General features: G+C 39.7%; 1 protein-coding gene across 2 annotated transcripts in view; it reads right to left on the bottom strand.

The window, feature by feature from the left end:
* The window catches only part of ankrd11 (ankyrin repeat domain 11), a 93846-nt gene that overhangs the window by 12603 nt on the left and 61205 nt on the right, over positions 1–20038 (bottom strand). For both annotated transcript variants that reach the window (XM_026320287.2, XM_026320288.2), the window contains exons 3-8: positions 11791–11936; positions 8579–8711; positions 2174–2347; positions 639–839; positions 389–531; positions 106–253 (exon numbers count right to left, since the gene is read on the bottom strand). In XM_026320287.2, the coding sequence (XP_026176072.1) occupies positions 106–253; positions 389–531; positions 639–839; positions 2174–2347; positions 8579–8711; positions 11791–11877 (886 nt within the window). In that variant the 5' untranslated portion in view covers positions 11878–11936. The remainder of the gene's footprint in view (positions 1–105; positions 254–388; positions 532–638; positions 840–2173; positions 2348–8578; positions 8712–11790; positions 11937–20038) is intronic.

Raw genomic sequence — 20038 nt, 5'->3', positions numbered from 1 at the left:
TGGAGAGTAAGACAATTAATGTACAGAGTGAGACAGCCTTATCCATGCTAACAATCATTGTAAAAGTCATGTAATTAGGTGACTCAAAGATTTAGTATTACATACCTGAGGAACTTTCTTCACTTGAAGTGTAAGTGCCTTTCCCCAGCAATAAATTCAGCATTGTTGCAGAGTTGGCAACCTTCAATGGTGTTTCACCTCTCCTGTTGCTTTGACGTGGGTCCCCTCCATACCGTAAAAGAAGTTTAACCACCTGAAACAAAATAAATTCTTTGTTTAACATAAACTGCAGATAAAAATGTGACATTATCATATAGGTTTCTTTTGTTTGGTAAAAGTGCATTCAGACATAAGCGGCATGCGTTGACTGTGCGTTTTTCTTTTTTACCTTGAAATGTCCGTTGTTGGATGCATCATGCAGGGGCGTGTCATCATCCAAACCCTTGGTGTTGACTTCTGCTCCGGCTGCCAGCAGCTGCTTGGCCACATCATAGTACCCTCTGTTGCACGCTTCATGCAATGCAGTCCAGCCTAAACATAGTAAGGGTAAATGAATGAGTGTTGTACGCTACATATGAATAAATATATACATTGCTCCATGCATAAAATATACAAATGTCTTTAGAAGAGCCTCTCACCTGCAAAGTCTTTTACATTCACATCAGCTCCCTCACTGATGAGCTCCTTGATGCGGCGTACCTCTCCACGGATTGCTGCTCTGTGCAGCCGAGTCTCTCCTCTCTCATTCCGTTTATTCACTTTGTCTTTGGTTTTAGATGCAGAGTTTGGTGTTCCCTTCTGCCCCAGACTGGACTGTGACTGATGCTTTGGTGTTGTGTCTGTAAATAAAAGACATGTTTTTTTAAATTTCCTTATAAAGTTTCAATTTTGTCTATTACTATGAATAACAATGTGTTCAAACTGCTAACAGCCAGAAGGGGGCAATCTTACTCTAACAATGAGCAACAGAGTGGCAGAACCTACTTCACTTGAGCTCATTTCATCACATTTACAATATTAAATCCAAGCCTTAATTACATTTACGTTATTGACTTTGCACAGCTATTGGTCTAAATGCTAATTGAAAGACACTCACTTAATCTATGTCAATGCCATCAGGCATGCAACAAAGGAATTCACATATACACACACCAATCAGCCATAACATTATGACCACTGACAGGTGAAGTGAATAGCATTGATTATCTTGTTACAATGGCACCTGTCAGTGTGTGGGGTATACATCATGTGAACCTTCAGCTGTCAAAGTTGATGTGTTGGAAGTAGGAGAAACAGACAAGCCTAAGGATCTTAGTGACACACCAATTAAAAGATGGTGAATTTGTCTAAAACAGCATCTTGAACTTGTCGTCATGACTCCAGTTTTCATATATTTTTACTGAATGGTAGAGAAATGCGTGTTGCTCTTTCTGACACTAAAACTATAAAAGCAAATAAACTCACAGAAGATGCGCAGTGAACTGCAGAGTAACACAAGTGCCAACAAAATACCACATTGACTCCTGTGTACACAGTGTTCGGCAGGTGGTCATAATGTTACAGTGCAAGCACACAAACACTCCCACCCCCACAGTAAGAAAAAAGTACGACATTGGAACAATAAAGCAAGTTAAGGTATCCAATTTATTTACAAATAACTGCGCAAAGAATAAATATATCATTTGAGAGGCCATGGAAAATGGACAATCATCTGACACCAGAAAGAACATAAGATAATCAAACAAACAAAACTTAATGTTTACCATCCTTTTGCATTTGCGTCTCACATGCTGAGATTGCACTATTATTTTGAGACTAAGATTATTAACTGGAGAGTTAGTTTCATTTCCATGACACTCTCATGCAATGTTTTAGAAGAATAATTCCACTATTCTAGATGAACCAGTACATGTCCATTACGCCTGCTAAGACTAAAATCACTCACAGCATAGGTTTACTCTCATGAGAATTAATATGGATTAGCTTGTAATCCAGAAAATTAATTTGTTTAGAAAATAAACAAAAACAATTAACTCCAAGTCTCTATTTAAGTCCACCTTCACTGCTCTTCCACACACACAAACCCTGTCTGCACATAAAAGCACCCTCCCATCTCCTTTTCCTTGTCCACCACCCATCCACAGGAGACGTGGCCTCCATGATAAGTACGCACCTGGACTGTTGATGGACTCCTCAGCTGTCATTTGCATGAGCAAGGCCACCTGCTGCCGCTCAGAGAGGGGGTACCCGGCCCGGATCCCTGGCATCCCCATTCCAAACGGCAAACCCGCCTTCCGGGTGTTGGTGGGCTCTTTTTTAATGCGCTTCCTCTCTGGACCTGGTTTCTCTGTAGTAAAAGTGAGAGGAGAGAGGCAAAGTTAATTTAATGGTTTGCATATACACAACTACACATTAATTCACATACAGATTAACATGTACTTATGGAAGGGGACAGTAATAGGTGTGTTAATATCTTTATACCAATAAAAGACATTCAGCATTACTGTGAAATTAACTGGGTAAATGTATCATGTTGCTCTCTTATTATGGCTAAAAATCTATTAATACTAATTATCTAAAGTAAGACCTTCACATACTTTCATAAACCTAATATTTTTTTCAATATTATGATTTTCAAAAGCACAGACTATATTACAACTATAGGTTAAAATAATAATAATAGTGGCTTTATTAATACACACTTTGTCCTCCATTGCAAAAAGTAGTTACTTTACATGCCTATCATCTAAAAATACCACAGGAAAAAGCAAAACATAATTAGTCATAGTACATACATTGTGTAGCTCTACTGAGCTGTTTGCATTGTCGGTAGCAGGGGGCTACTTTTGTTTTATTACCAGCTGCCCCTGAGGAAGGGAGGGGCTAACAGGCAGCGTGTTTGTGTCTGTAAGCCAATCAGCCCAAATCGAGACGAGAGGAAAGAGGGTGTGACTTGGCAGGACTGCAGTTATTATGAAATAGTTGGTGTACATTTCAATTCAACATTGCCTTGCCAAGGTCACCACTTGCCTGCCTGCCAGGCTTACTGGAGACACGGTGCTACTGGACAAAAGCAGCTGCTCCACACAGACACACCCAGCAATTATTTTCAGTGGCAACATACCATCTGATGACCCTTACAGAGGGTGAAGCCACACGACTGTAACGCTAAGAGGAACATTTCCCATAACTCACAACAAGAAAATCCTATCAACAATACAGGTGTTTACCACAAAGAAAGTAATAGACAGAGTTCAAATGTGTATGTACAGAGGCACCAGTAGGGCAGTGAATGTGTCTGAGCCTGATTTCTGTTCAAATTTTCCCGTTCACAAGACTGGCTGCATTGCTCAAGGCCACATACGCACAAGTAAATAAGTCAAGAAGGAAGCATGGCGGCTCAGGCTTCCGGTGGCAAAAGGCTCTCCAGGAAAATATTTTTCCAGTCACAAGTACAGAGCTGATGAACTTTCACTAACATCTGTGAACACTTACGTCTAATGTGCCCCCACCCCTCTCTGATACTCTCACGTTCTCCAAAGCATTTGCCATTTAGACACATTCCTTCTGCTAAGACTTTAACAACGGGAACCACAGAAGCAGTCCAAACATGTTTTTTTTTTTTTTGAGCAGCAGAACAGAAAAAGTGCTTTGCTAGCCTTTCCATACTATGTTTATAAGAAAGGGAACATCTAAAGCTGTTATTACCCTAATGCACACATACCAATGTAGGACTGCTACTAATCAGCATAATAAGCCCAAATCTCTAATACAATATTCATTATCAGTAGCAACAAGTAACCCTTCCCTGACATGAAACATACTCTGAGTAGCAAAATCTAAATGCAGATAGGTCAGCTGGTTTATAATTTGAAGACTCCACATGTAGGTATGATCAAACTTAAACTACTTAAAGATGCCCCTCCAGAAATGTTTTTCCACAATGGAAAAGTTCAATTAATCTCTGAAAACGCCCTGAAACACATCTGGTCTTTGTCTTTAAAGAGAATTCCAAGATTCGTGAATATTAGTCAAAACACTGCACTGCCCACCGCTGCAAAAACCTCATATTAGGCCAGTTAAATCACTAAGCGTATTAGCATACAGTGGCAGGAATGGATATCGGAGAGATTTAGCTGTATATTCTTGAGCCACATGGAGACTCTGAAGAGTATGTTAGTGTAGTTAGCATCTGGATGTATAGCATTAGCTGTTTGTAAAAGGTGTTTCAGTCAAAGAGGTTTTATAACATTAGCACTACTACATGTTTTCATATTGTCACTCTGTTACTAAGCAACATAAGAGTTGGCTAAGAGCTGGACCTTATGTTAATATATTTATTTTACAGCTGATCCAAAACACAATCTAGTAACACAGAACCCACATTAGCAATAGGCCAACCTTTATCACTCACGATACTGAACAATGGTAATGGAACAATGTCTCAGGTATACTTACATGAAAAAGTAAAAAATATTTCATGAAAAGAAGCTGCCTGGTCTGGTTTACATCCAGAAAACTGTGTATATATTATATGCATATTTGCCCTCAATGGAAATCTTCCTATTCCGGGTCATGGATTGGTTGCTACTCCTGGCTCTAGCTACTCTGAGATCAGAGGCTTCAGCTTTAGCACCACATTCCTGAAATGTGTATATATTTGTATGGTGAACACTGATTTGCTTTCAGATTTCTGTTGTCATACATTTCATTTTCCTGTGCATGTTTAAACCTCACATGTCAGGGGAGCAAACAGGCATTAGCCCCATTCAGCAGAGGAAGGTGGAAACAGCCTATTAGCAATAAACTAAGCAATAGCCCAATCTGTATAGTAGGAAGGCAGATATTTATGGGGTATAAAACTCACAGAACAAATGTTTTTGAGTGGAGGGGGTCATTAAATTTGACAACTTTTAAGGTGTACCAGAGGCAGAAAGGACAACATTTTAACCCAGAAACTACTGCCAAATGTATGTGCTTTTAACTGGACACGTTCATGTGGGAAAAATGGGACACACAGCTACAAACAAAATCTGTTCCAAATGTTTATGAGTAAAGGGCTATAATTTTGTTTTCAGTAGTATGTGTTTGGTTAATCACCCTGAGAATTTAATGAAGGACATGGTTCAAAATGGTAAACATGATTGTGCCAAACGTATGCCTACAATATTCATCATCATGTGAATCAAAAATGTGGTCACATCTGGTATACTGAATAACACAAATGAAGAGATAATTACACAAGACAGTGCGCCTGCTCCCACTGTATGCTTATCTGTTAGATGTCTATTTAGGGTGCACTGCTAGGAAAATGACTCCTCTTACAGACAGGGTTGAAAGCTCACTCGCCTTTCTCCAAACCTGACAAACAAGATGAGAGGAAACAATAATAAAAGAAGCTAGCAAGCTAACTCGCGACAGTCAACAGTCTACCTGAGCCAGGGGAGGAGACCACATCAAATATAAATGACAGGTTAAAAATTACATACATTTAGGTATGGCAGGCAGTCAATGCTACAGTATTAGTCAACACCAAAACAAAGATAGTGTCTGGTTCAGTTAACCAGCAGACTCTATGAGAAGAAAAACTGTCCTAACCGGATTAACCAGGTACATCTGAACATAGTATGATGAAACAATGTTCTGCTTAGAATTCACAAAAAAAAAAAAAAGCACAAACAGGAAGTTAAGGGAGAAGGGCAGGAAGTAGCCAACAGGATGTTTTGCCAATGCTTTGTATTGAGCAAGAGAGTCTCATAATAGATGTTATGAACATTGCGGGGCGTGTTCATTCTGCCCCCTCTTTCCATCTGGCACATTAGTTACAAATTGCTTTAAGTTAACATGCTAAGAACAGAGTGACTCAGTTTGAGCGCATTAAAGTCAGTTGCAAAAAAACAGCAACTGAGTTGGGCAACAACAACAGCAATCTGCCTAAATTTGTTTTATCCCTTCATAAATGGCGATTTTCGCACCTATAGGCTATTCTTTCCATAATGATTTTAAGATTGGGAAGTATTACACAGCCTGCTCAGACATAGTATGGGGCTGTGTGGCAGTGAGGTTGAGTGACCGCATGCGCTCTCCTTTTAGCCACAATCAGGCACACAGATCTTACTAATATTAGCTAAACAACTACTAACTATTTTGATTACCATGCGAAAATGCAAAAACAATACAAAAAACCCCAAAAAAACAAAAATGCAAACAGCACAAAAAATGCTGAGATGCTAGATGTTTTCACATATAAACAGCATTTTCAGAACTATCCTCCTTATTGTGGGCGTAGTCCTAATCTGACAAGGTTGTTGTACCATCTGTCCCTGAAGTTTGATTAATGCTGCTGTGTTAGGAGTCTGCTGACTGGTGGTGGTGGTGGTGAGAAGGAAGAGGAGAGAAAAAAGCGGAAGGATGATGACTTCAGGAAGGAGGAATGCTGCTGTCTACCACTGCTCAGGAGGAGGTCAAGGGAAGGTTGGCAATTCTGCAAAGGGCAGGATGAGAACTAAAGTTTTCAGGGCTTTGATTAACTTTAATCTGAATGACATACATATCACAGTGCATACATACTTGTGTCCTCCACAAACTCACTTATAGGCACTTGCAATATTTGTAAACAAAAAAACAGGAAGCTTGGATGTGAACGCCAATTAGAAGTGGAGTTAATGTCAGCCCAGGCTGTGGCTACAGCTTTCAAATAAATTTAGCATTCAACAGAAGACAATTTAAGACTGGATTTGAACACATATCCAAAGAGCATAGCTGAGACTTTTCACATGGAAACAAATAAAGCCAAAAATGAAGGAAACAGTTTGGATATGATTTAAGAGTCTATGCTGTCTTAAAATGTCAGAGAAACACTTGATTTAATATTTTCCCCTTCTTTTCTGGTTGTTACTATAGATCAATCTGAAACATTAGCAGATTAAACACAAAACAAGCTGATTCCATAAACCATTGTTATTCTTTGGTTTAAATGAACATGCGGTAAGTCAGCAGACAAAATATCTTCAGTAGCTATAAATAACACTAGACAAATTAAGAGTTTCCTTTGTTGGAGCCAAGGACAAAGCTGCAGAATATTTTGGTGTACAATACTATACACCAAAGCCATAGTTAATCTCCATCAGCATTAAGTCACAAAGGAACAGAGAGTTGGTAGTAGGGGTAGAGTAGGGTGGGGTGTGGGCGCTGTTATATATCAGAGGTATAACACATTTTGCAGAGGGGCAACTCACTGACCCAGTGAGCAAGCAAAGTCAGCTTATACTGTAAAACACAGATATGTACAAACAACTCATACAGCTGAGAAAAGTACGTATGCAACTGACAACATCCACAGGCAGAAAACAGAAAACACGCTTCCCCGACCCTGTTGAAACGATTAGGCTTACTACTGAGACAAAATATTTCTGCCTATTTAATGCAAAACATCGAGATAAACCTTATTTACCACAATGACAGACAAATGTTCGCAACTTGGTTGCAGAAACTATGGGAACTGGTCTTACGTGCAACAGCATAAGACCAGAACACTTCAAGACTTCAGAATATGAGGCAGAGTTGAGAGTAAAGGGCTGCAAGACGAAACAGCCCAACCCAATAACAGAGCAAGTTATTTGCATAATAAAGCCTGTCCAGCTGTTGTTCCTGAGAAGAATGTTCACACCTCCCGTACTGAGGGGGGTGGGGTTGATCTCTTCCTTGGTGAAGGTATGAAAAGCAGCCTAAGAAAGCCAAAAGGTAAATCATATGAAACCAGCTGATTAGAATAAAGTAATAATATGCAACAAGCACATATTATTCCACCAGAAACAGCATGCCAAATAATATTGCAAAATAAGTGAAACCATGCAAAAGGCAATGATATGTATTCCAATATTGCAGGGATTCAAGAGTGACAATAGTAATGTAATGAGGAAACAAATTAGAGCTTTTCAATCAAACATGCCACTTCAAAATTCCCTTGAGCTGTACAGTAATTATATACAACCCCATGTGTCTACAAAAAATGTCCAATCTTACTAAACATGACCCCAAACCATAACTTGCAACACAGACTTTTAGCTTTTCACCCCTGTATGGAGCAGAAGGCCTTTTTTAAGTGTAATCACTGAACTTAAACCAACATACTGACTCATTCCATACAGATGAAGGCTGTTACCAAAGCCTCTGAGTTGGACAATTATCAACAAACTAAATCCTGAACACTTAAAGCCCAAAGTCAAACAAGCACAAGCAGTAGCCCTTCTTTCCCTAATTAAAGAAAACACAAAGCTGGAGCCTTACCAAAGCCACCCCAGGTCAGGTCCACAAGTGATCAAAATCCCAACTTAATTGGATCATGCTTTAAGGTTTGTTTTCCTCTCCTTCTGCACTGTGAATGTAGGGACAAACGCCTTGGTTCTACCACAAACACAATCAACTTGAAGCTGGTGGTGAGAACCCTTCCATGTTACAAAGCCCAACCCCCTTTTACAGACCACTGGGGGTGGGTGGGCACACTACTTCCTGCTTTCTTCCTAATGTGATGTAGTAACTTCCCTTCCTGTAGACGTTTATCCCAGTATTCTCTTACCTGAGTCAGAATCTTTCTGGTCTCCATTAGCTCCAGCAGTGAAGGGCAGTTTCCTTTTAGGGGCCTTTTCTTTCATCTCTTTAACCCCATCACTGCGATCCAATTTGGGAGTCTTGTTTGACAACACTTTATCCTGTGAAAGAGACAATTTAGAACATGAAGGACACTTATAAACAACACAATTAAGAGGTGAAAGAGCTCTGATTAGAATAAAGAAAAAGCACTGCAATTTCCACAACACACACTGTTTTACTGAACGGACCAAAGCCAAAGCACTGGCCAGCAAACAGATACAGTATGAGCTAGCTGTGGATCCTGCAGCCTCCTCATGTATTCAGTGCCGTCTCTGCCCGGACTCTTCTAGCTTTGCAAAGCAAAACTTTTTCCTACTAGATTCCTGGCTCCCTGATCATAGCACAATTAGCCAGGCCCAGGGAGAGGAGGCTAAGTTGACTCGGCTCTGTGGTCTGCAGCTGCTGGAAACAATCACAAGCCCTAGTCTATCTGCTATCAACAGATGTAAATACTTATGTGCTTGTTCAATGTGTTTCTTTGTTGTATTGTGGTCTGATGATAGTGATTTGTATATTCTGACTAGTAACTTTATAACAGTTACAAAAAACTGAAAACACTAACTAAAGGTATTAGTTTGTAGTGTTTATTAGTTAATAGGCAGTGCACTATAATGCACTACACTGTTATAAAAAAACATTCAAAGCTAGTCTCACAAAACCCGCTTTAGTAAGTTTAATGTAAACATTTATGCTAATTACACTGTGTACAACTGCAGTAAAAGGCACCAGCAACATTTTTTGTAACAACACCAGAACACCTCTGTCTTGACATTCAATATAGATGAGTTTATCAAGGTAAAGCATCACACAAATAGTTTCATGCAAACTGGCAGGATTTGGTAGAAATACCTGTAAGTGTACACAAGTGTATTTATGAGTAAGGGAAAAGATGTATGGTACAAATTGAAGTAGCCGTAAAAGGTTAGCTGACTTCACAACAATGTCAGTGATCCAGAGGTGCACGCATTTAAAAAGTCTTAATCATTAGAATATGGCTTTGTATTTTTTCAAATCAACACAAAGACGAGGTGAAAGTGATCAGCAACGATAAGAAGTTACATAAAAGAACCGTGCCTTTAACAATTACATGTGTTATGTGCAAAATAAATGCCACCCTCTTAATTTCAGTAACATGATAATGGAATATTTTAGGTAATGACTGTGCTTATATAGCACAGTTGACACCATATGTGGTAAACTGTATAGGAAATATAGACATTACAGGATTAAGCACTGAAAATCTCCACCAGCAAGGATTTTCCAAATTGCTCAATCATGTAGTTAGTATAACAAAATGTTCAAAAGCAATAAGCAAAGAAACAATGTCTGTATTTTAGTTTAAGGTCAAAATGTTTTTATTCAATATGCTTCATGTATAGCTTTAAGGTCTTGTAATAGAGATACAGGAGCAAGTCAGATATGATGTACGCATTGTTGCTGTAATATACTTAATTTCTCAGTCCTATCCTCTGTCCCCTACTCATCTCTTTCTAGCCTCAGGGCAGGTTTTCCATTATGTGTCGACTGTTTGAACTCCTCCTCCTGCCCTGCCCCAGTCATAAGACTATGATGTCATGGTACAGTAGAGACAAACAGTGTCAGCTACAGTTAGCTGATCTCTTTCTTTTCCTTCCTCTCTGTCTGTGGCTCCAATCAACCTTCTCTGCACAACACATTTATATTTAAAGGTATGTTATGTTATGTTTTGTCTTCTGTTTTTCTTATTTAAATTCATATATTTTCTTGTTGCCTGTAAAGCACATTTAGAGCTTCTGTACCAAAGTCAAATTCTTTGTGTGTCCAACATACATTGTCAATAAAATGTCAACAAGACAGAACACAATATGCACAAAAACATGCTGGGCATGTGCAAAAGCGTGGGCACATCTTAGCGATCCAACTTAGATGCAAGGAAGGGGTTTCCTTATGTGAAGAAAAAAACAAACAAACAAAAAAAAAAAACATGTAACACTAAATGTAAAGCTAAATTCCATTGACTGAAAATGGTCAAATCACCAGAAAGCCCAGATTGGTCTGTTTTTTGCTGAAATAAATTTAAAGAAAGATTTGACAACTACACACTTTCCTCAAAGCTGCCTGAATAAGACGCCCTGTTTGGTGGTCTCCTAGCAATGCCTGCTCTTTTCGTCTCACTCCCTTTTCCACCCACCCTGTGCGCTTCATTCCCTCCCTCCCTCCCTCCCTCCCTCCATGCCAGAGTCTGATGCAATCCTTTGCAGAGGGCTGTAAATCCATGCCCGCATAAGCTGTAGCTCTCCTCTCTTCGCCTCTTGGTGCTGCTACCAGTAGTTTATCAATTGGCACACACCATGACATCATCAAACTGCGCCCAACACTTTTTCCAACTGCAAACAAATTAAGGGGATATTTGCACTTCAAGCCTGAATGTCTTAACAGGCTAAAAAGGCAATTGCATTCATATCTTCTCAATATTGCTGAGAACTGCAGCCTTCGTTTGCATGTTTGGACACACTAGGGGGAAGGACACGCTGTTCATCAGTACCCAAATATCCACTATGAAACGATACATTATTTAATTGAGCACTGAGATGGTCCTGGAGATGCTGAGAAATACAGCACAACATTATTTTACTAAGTAATTATGTTCAAGTGGTCATCAATCATTGGTTACCACATCATGTGAATCAGACTGAAGTGTAAATTACAGAAGAAACCCAACATCTGTAGTTTGTTGTTGGTACCCAGGTATGTTTGATGCCTTTCCATCTGGTGGGTATATCACAGAGGTTTTAGGTCTTATCTGGGCAACTGCACAAGCCACAACTTGCAGTGAATCAATAGCAAGCACAGCCTCACTAAAACTGGTGGGCAATCCAGTGTCATGTTGAAGAACATTTAAGGAGGCCTGTCGAAGATCAAGTATCCAGGCCTTCTTGAATGATGGTCTTCACTCCATTCAAAAATTAAAATTGCTGTGTAATTTAGCATTTGTCGCTTTACTCTCTATAGGATCTTCCAAAATTTTGTATTTGTTGATCAGATGCAGTGGTTAAGTGTTAGGTTTCATGAACACATAGAAATTGAAAGTGGAAATAAACACTGTACACAAACATTTGGTTATTGGGCACTCTGTGGGTGTAGGTTATTCTGTCTTACCTTCTTCCCACCCTGTTTTTCCACCATGTCAGTGTTGAGTGGGAAGTGGTCCAGCTGTGGGGTTTTAGAACCCCCACCTTTGGGCATCGTTCAGCTCTCCCCACGCCAAGCTTCATTCACGCTGCCATTGCATCGTCATCAACGGTCTGTAGCAGAAAGAACCAAACAAAAAAAACAAAAAAAAAAAAAGAGATGGTGTGAGAAGTTAGCACCTGGCCACTACATTTCTTTGAAAGCACATTTTCACACTGTCTGACAATGCAGCTATTAGCGGTAGATCAAGCGCTCTGTTTTCAACCATTACACCCCTGCTCAGGAAGAAGAGCAGTAGAGACGGGGGATAGCAGGTTGGCTTTAGCTTTGCAAAATGCTTTACTCTTCCTCAGGCTGAAACGATACAAAACATGGTGGGTGCTTTTAAAGCAAGAGACATTACAATTTCTCAAAATAACAGAATCACTTTGATCAGCTATTCTCTAGCGAAAGCACTGATATGCTGGAATTTAGGAATGACAACAGGACAGATATATACTGTGTAACCCCAATGTTGAGGGACACTGGGCAAACAGGGAACAGCTGAGAAACAAACAAAAACCCAAACAGCCTCCCCCTTGTAATTGTAGGGCTTGCCCTGGCTGTCCTAATTCATTGCATCCGTACCACATATTTGTTAAGAAGAAGGACTAGAGCCTTACAAGAACAACAACAACAGTACTTGATGGGAGTGACTGGTTTTAACATTAACTTCAAGAACATAGTTCTGTACAGTTTTATGTGTAAAGTCTTTGTTGTTTTGTCTACTTCATCCTCTTTGCAATTACAAAACAACATGTGCATTAGTATTTGATGCTCCCCTTTATGTAGAGAGACCATGAACTAATCACACATTCCCTACATAAATTCTCTCCTCCATAATGGACTTTGTCTTCTGAGTGTGTCCAAGTATGATGATGCTTGTGACTGACTGGGTGAGTGAACAGATGAGACCATGTCTGCATTATTTTTCCCTGCTCTGAGACACTGGCACTCCTATCTTCCCTGGCGCCACTTCCATCTCCCTTCCCCTCCCCCTTCCCTCCTCCCTTCCCTCTGCAGTTATCCTATTCCAAGACTGCTATTTATATCCCTCCAATCAAGTCAGTCAAGTCAAGACAGCCAGCCAGCCAACCAGAGAGGCACACAACTACAGAGGATGTACTGCTCCCCTTTTAACTGGTATATGGAGTGAGACATGAGACACACAGCAAACCACAGCCCCCTTCCTCTCTCCTATGGCTTATTGTTACTCCCTATTTGCTACTGGTAGGTACTCACTTCAAGCTCCCCTAAACTCCCACCTCTCACCACACCAAACAAAGTGGCAGGAAGGTCAACTACTCTCAGAAATCAACACACACACACACACACACACACACACACACACAGACACACACACACACAACCTCAAACTGGCAAACTGGGTCAGCTGGGCTTCTAGAACAATAATGTCTGAACTATTTTGGGACTACTATGATGGGCGGTTATAGCAACAGAGCACTTCGCTGATGTGTGAAATAAAGGAAAGTGATATTTGCAAGCTAATAGTCACAAAAAGACACACTCAAAGAGGAAGCCTTGCTCAAAACCACAGGCCTCACTTTCTTAATAATTCCATCCTAATCAAAAGATAGATAACATCTACTGAAAGTGAGTGATTGTGCACTTGATTACTCCTATATGTAAATTTGTGCATATGGAGTATGTGTTTTCACCAGTTTGTAGAGGGGAAAAAAAAAATCTCCTCTACAGAAAAGAAACTCATATTTTATCACGGTATTACATATGACCATGAGTTCTTCAGAGCTTGACTGTAACAGCTGCTTAGGTGTTGCAGGCATTTAATTTTAAACCACTGTAAACAAGTTTGTGTCATGTTGGAATAAAATCAGTAGTAGGTGGCTAAAATGTAGCAAAATATTATATTGAGGATACAAAAGTTGCATGGACACCACGCTGGTATAATTTATTTTGCTACTGCCAACTGCGTGAAAATGGTTGCCAATCTTGATTGGAGTGATGCTTTGAAGCACAGTTTAACCTTTTTATTATGGTGTGCTCGATATAGCTTACATGATACTAACATTACTTTTCTCTTTCACCTTAACATACATTTAGAAGAAGGTTAGCCTACTAAATGTAATTTATGCCTTTAGGAGGTGTGTAACTTAGGTAATGAACACTAAACATTTCCACCTTGGCCACCAATTGTCAGATGTACTTGCTATACTGCCCCTGATAGGCACAAAGTATATATAACAAACACATACAAACATATATATTTATAGACCATTACATATCTAGAACATTATTGTTCTAGAAAAATGTTTCATGCACTTCATTTTAAATAATTGACCGATAAAAGCATTTTTAGACTAACAGATATGATCTGTACATATAAAACATCAATCAAAATATTTATTTCATAGAAAGAAATTGAATATTATTTAATTTAATTTAGAAAGAAAACCAAAAAAAACACTTGAGCTTGAATGTTTTAAGCATGACGTCAACCAACTTAGACTTGGCCATGGAGACGACTGTAGAAAGGAGACATGAGAGGTGAGCCGGTGAAGCAATCTCTTCTAAATGAAGGACAGGATCTGCCAGTGCAACTCTTTCTCTTGCATAAACACACACACACCTTTCTTTATATGTCCCACATTCCTTTCCCTCTTCATCTCTCCTGTAGCATCCTCTGTATTGTCTGAGCCACTCCCTCTGCGGTCAGATAGAGGCCAATGCTTCAGCATATTGCAGCACACTCACAGATGAACCAACACATCACAAGCAGTCTTCGGCATCATGACCTTATAGTAACAGCTTACTTGCTTTGGGAAACCCATGGCATGATTTGGACACTTAAAATCTAAACTTAAAATCTGAATCACTTCTCGTTGGTGTCTATCAAGTACAGAACTGGCGAAACACTCATGCAATATAAATGTACTAACCAACTGAGTAACAACAAATGTTTCTCCAGTTAAATAGTTTTGGTACAATGTGCAATATGTCCAGCCACCGATGCAGCTAGTAGTTAGGCTAACTAGTAGTGGTCCATGTCATCTCAGTCCTTACAAATTCTATGAATAGGGGTGAAAGCAGTCATATTTAATGGCACAAGTGGCTGTGGATTTGCTCCTTTTACAGCATAAGGAGGTATATTATTGAACTCTGGCCACAGATAAACATCTAAGTCATTTTAAAAAATAATTCAATTGTGTCGTGTAACAGCCTAGGAAGCTTACATACATAGTGCATTTACTACAATGTGATGGTCCACAATATAAAATAAGAACAGAAATGCCAACATAGTATCTGGACACATTTCTACTACACCAACTTTTAGCACTGTAAGCAATTCTACTACAACATTCACTGTTGATGATATACAAGGAAACCAAATACAGGAAAGAGAAAACATAAACACCCAGTGTTGAGAAGAAGTAAAGATGCAGGTGCAGAGATAAAAAGCAGTTGGTTTGTTCCAACCCCACGCCACTCCCAACTCATGACTGTCATAGTACACACAAAAACACACCTCAAATTTTCCACACTGACAGCTGAACAACACAGCAGCTGTGTGCAGGGATGGGCATGTTGCTCTTTGTCTGTTCGTCTGCTTGTGTGTGTAGTGTGGTGTGCACACAAAATTCACTTCTTCCCTTTTTCATTCACTGTCTATTGCACAATCACACAAAGCACCAGCATATTCGCTCATTTGCGGTCATTCACCAAGCTATCAGCTATCTTGGTGTTGATTAACAGATATGCTATGACTTATACATAATAACATAAATGGGAAAGTAAATGTTATACTGGTCATAGGGTCCTCAGTGAAAGTGTTTGAAACATGAAATGAAAATGTATGCTTTTCTGAGGGAAAATATTACTGCCTTGCTACAGCAAGACACATATACACATAAACATTTAAAATTAGGCATGAAACATGCAACCTTCCCAAGTGTACAAATTTTTAATACCATGTTTTTCTGGACTATAGTCCCACCGGAATATTAGTCTCTTAACAAAAACGTCTTTGTGGAACAGAAAAAAACATGTAAGTCGATTCGGTGTATAAGTTGCATTTCTAATTATACTAATTATAGTCTAAATTAGCTTATGAAGAATACAGGCTAGGCATAACAACAAGCAGAAGTGCATTACAAAATTCATTAATTCGTGTCAAATAACGTAAACTCCCCCAATGTTGGGGAGAAGGTGAAGCGGCGTGTCTGCCTGCTCTCTCGGGTTGCCTGAATGCAGACACTCAATCCAAACTTAGGAGAAAACAGCAAAACTTATAGTACAGAAAATACGCTACATTTTCTGAAACTGTGACAAACTAATTTAGTTAATGAGCATCCACATATCCACAGTATTTTCTGTAGCACTGGTATATGGCTAATGCCAACAGTTGAAAACTTCTAAATGTGTTTTCAGGGGTATTCAGAGCCAAATGTTGTATGCACACAAGTATTCTTTTTAGGCCGAGGTCTTCCAAGTTCCTTAAACCAAAGGCTACAAACATACAGTGACAACCACAAACACACTACTTGTTTTGATTTTGCATCATTCATCACTGCATGCTATCAGTTAAAATATTAGGGAAGCTCGTACAAAATATAACCTTGTTCATCTAAGTCACAGCACTTTATGACATTTGAAGAAGACTTGTTTTTCTGCAATTATTTACAAATTCAAATCATGACTGAAGTTAGCAGAGATGAGTTGCAAGTCAAGATGGACAGTCAGGCTTTATACATGAGAAATAATTTTGAACCTATATAGAAGCATGTCTTTTTTACATGTGTAACTGCCCGCACTGTCAATTTTAAAAATCTTTATTTCACGTTTAACAAATACAAGAATGCCATTTGAAAAAAAGCAGTTTGACTTTTTTTTGAAGGTGTTAGAAGTGCATGGTCATTTTGGATGCTGTAGTTTAAGCTGATGTGGAACTGTACTGAATTATACAGAGGTGGTTCTATTTTTTAGCCTACTGTCATGGGATGGACATACAGTATAATGCAATGCAATTCAACAGCATGTTGTTTTTTTTTTTTACTGGTTATTGAAATGTACTTTATCAGCCAGCCCTAGTTTGTGAATGTGTGTACCCTGCAGCACAGTGTATTGGTGGTCTATTGACATGCCAGGCAGCAGAGCGGTATATAGAAAGATGACAGCAGCAGCAGCTAGCCTGTTTAGTGTGCAAATAAAGCCAGCCGAGCTCAGCTGCTGTATCCTGGCAACCGGAGCCCAGCTTGGCTGCTCAGTCCCTGACCTGGGCCTATTCACTTCATTATAAACCTGTGTAGATAAAGAAGAGACTGACATTGGGTGCATACACACAAATGTGCCAACACGCATACAAGCGCTCAGAGGAAAGATGCATTATGGTAGAACTGAAATGTGTCTTCACAAAAGGGGCTAAGAAAGGAGCGGAATTACTGAGCTCATAGTCTTTTATCAAAGCATTATCTATACTTCTACTAGTGACCAGGATTATATGTTAGTTTGCTTTTGGAAAACATTGGTTTCAACCACTAGCCTACATATTTGATTATACTTCTCCAACTTGTTTTTATGTTTAGCAAAAAAAGTTTTTGGGTTAAAATCTCTTTTGATTCTTTTCCTACTTTCTAAATGATCTTCATGTTTAAATGTAAATATGACCAATAGATGAAACATAAGGGTATTTGGAAATGGGAAAATATATGTGAGTGGGAGTGGTCCTTTTATCCATAAAAGTCTAGAAGTAAAGAGCCACAGAGCAAGTGGGGAGTGAAATGTAGGGAGGAATCCAATCACGTTGTCTGATGTTGTACGATTTCCTATTCTGAGCACGTTCATTCTCTCTTACACCTCTCTGTTCCATCCAATAACAGCTCAGTGCTTGCTGCCTGCCTGCCAGTCTGGTAAATCATGCTGTCTTTGCCAGTGACCTCGCTAAGATAGTGGCAGGCCTGTATATATGCTGCTAGGCTGCAGGAAAGGCCAGAGACAATCTAGTGCTTTTTGGCTCTCTCCACTCCAATCCCTCAGCTTCAGTGCTCTGACTCATTCTCTTTTCTTTCCCCTCTCCTCACTGAGTACTTCTCTCTCATCTGCCTTTCTCTCTATTCTCAATATCTCTCTCTCTCTCCTCTCTTACAGGCAAAGGCTTGACATTGCCACAGCAACGTGGGAGCATGCACACACACACACACACACGCACACACACGCGCGCACACACACGCACACGCAAACCCTGTTGCCTAGCAACTCAAGGATGAGACAGATGCAGGCCTATCAGAGAAGCTAGTGAAAGAGCTGTGAACAGAGAGAGGGAACCTATTGATAGAAGAGTGAATCTGCATATCAACCTGAAGCAATGAGGATTCAATCACTTTCTGACCTTTAGATCACTGCCTGACTAAACAGTGCTGTTTCACTCATTCACAGACGGCTGTGTGGTGGCCAACATTACTTCAGCAATGCTGTGTGTAATAACAGGATTCTATTCCTGAAAATATAAAATTAGTTTATTGTGAACACACTAGGCAGTAAAAGTTTCCGGAACTATCACAACTATGATAAACAACAAGAAAACGGTTTCAAATATAAGCGGAAAACACATTATCTGCTCCAGTTCTCTGGATAGCTTGGCCTTATTTTCACATACCTCCCCCCCGCCCCGCCCCGCCCCGCCCCGCCCCGCCCCTGATGACTGAGTGGTTGTCAAGCAGGACTGACTGGTCACCCAGGAAAGAAAAACTGCATGTTTGGTAGATCCATCTTTGCCATACAGGGAAATTCACCCAAGCTCTTTAGGATCATAATCATGCTGTTAAAGGTGCCCTTTTTTACCAGAGTAAAAGGGGAGATTTAACGGATTCCAGGTAGACTTTCTTTGGCAAAAAAGTTTATCTGTGTGTTAGCTAGTGGCTAGCCATTATCCACTTCCAGCCTTACACTTACGCTACACCTATGCTGAACAGCTCAGTGAAATTAGATCTCAAGCCAGAAACAGCGATTTCTGTAATTTACAGTAATTCAGGCTGCCTGGCCTTTATTACTTAAGATGAACAGAACAATGTTTATCTGTTGAGCATATTTACTGGTCAGAAATGCACAAAGACAGTATCAAGTAAGATTTTTTGAAGTTTTCTTAAACTTGTTTAGAGAACATTTTAAAAATGTAAACACTTCTATCAAGCTAAGCAGGGCTCCAGAGGAGACTAACTTGGTTGCAAATGTGACCTTGAGTGCAGCTACATTTTTGTATTGGTTGCACTAGTAGACCTGGCTACTCCTCATCAATGACAGAGCAGCAGTAACTTAGCTCAGGATGAAGTGAGCTAGGCCTATATAAAGTTCTTTTATGAAGAAAGATGCTGTGCTTAATACCAGTATATTTATCCTTGACCCAACAAGTGTCTGTTGAATTTGAGTCTAAATGATTTTTTAAATAATTTTGTTATTTTTCAATTTAATGTTTATGCTGGTGTTCAAAAAAAACATTTATCTGCACCACTATTCCCGTTTACAGTGAGTTAGGCGATTATATGTGTGTGTGTGTTTGTGTGCTTATGTGTGAGTAAGCCATTCAATGTACAGTGGGTACGGAAAGTATTCAGACCCCTTTAAATTTTTCACTCTTTGTGTCATTGCAGCCATTTGCCAAAATCAAAAAAGTTCATTTTATTTCTCATTAATGTACACTCAGCACCCCATCTTGACAGAAAAAAACAGAAATGTAGAAATTTTTGCAAATTTATTAAAAAAGAAAAACTGAAATATCACATGGTCATAAGTATTCAGACCCTGTGCTCAGTATTGAGTAGAAGCACCTTTTGAGCTAGTACAGCCATGAGTCTTCTTGGGAATGATGCAACAAGTTTTTCACACCTGGATTTGGGGATCCTCTGCCATTCTTCCTTGCAGATCCTCTCCAGTTCTGTCAGGCTGGATGGTGAACGTTGGTGGACAGCCATTTTCAGGTCTCTCCAGAGATGCTCAATTGGGTTTAGGTCAGGGCTCTGGCTGGGCCAGTCAAGAACGGTCACAGAGTTGTTCCGAAGCCACTCCTTTGTTATTTTAGCTGTGTGCTTAGGGTCATTGTCCTGTTGAAAGGTGAACCTTCGGCCCAGTCTGAGGTCCTGAGCACTCTGGAAGAGGTTTTCTTCCAGGATATCTCTGTACTTGGCTGCATTCATCTTTCCTTCAA

Source organism: Mastacembelus armatus, chromosome 3 (assembly GCF_900324485.2).
Source record: "Mastacembelus armatus chromosome 3, fMasArm1.2, whole genome shotgun sequence".
NCBI lineage: Eukaryota > Metazoa > Chordata > Actinopteri > Synbranchiformes > Mastacembelidae > Mastacembelus > Mastacembelus armatus.
The sequence above is the reverse complement of the archived record's forward strand: the minus strand, read 5'-3'. Positions and strand labels throughout refer to the sequence as shown.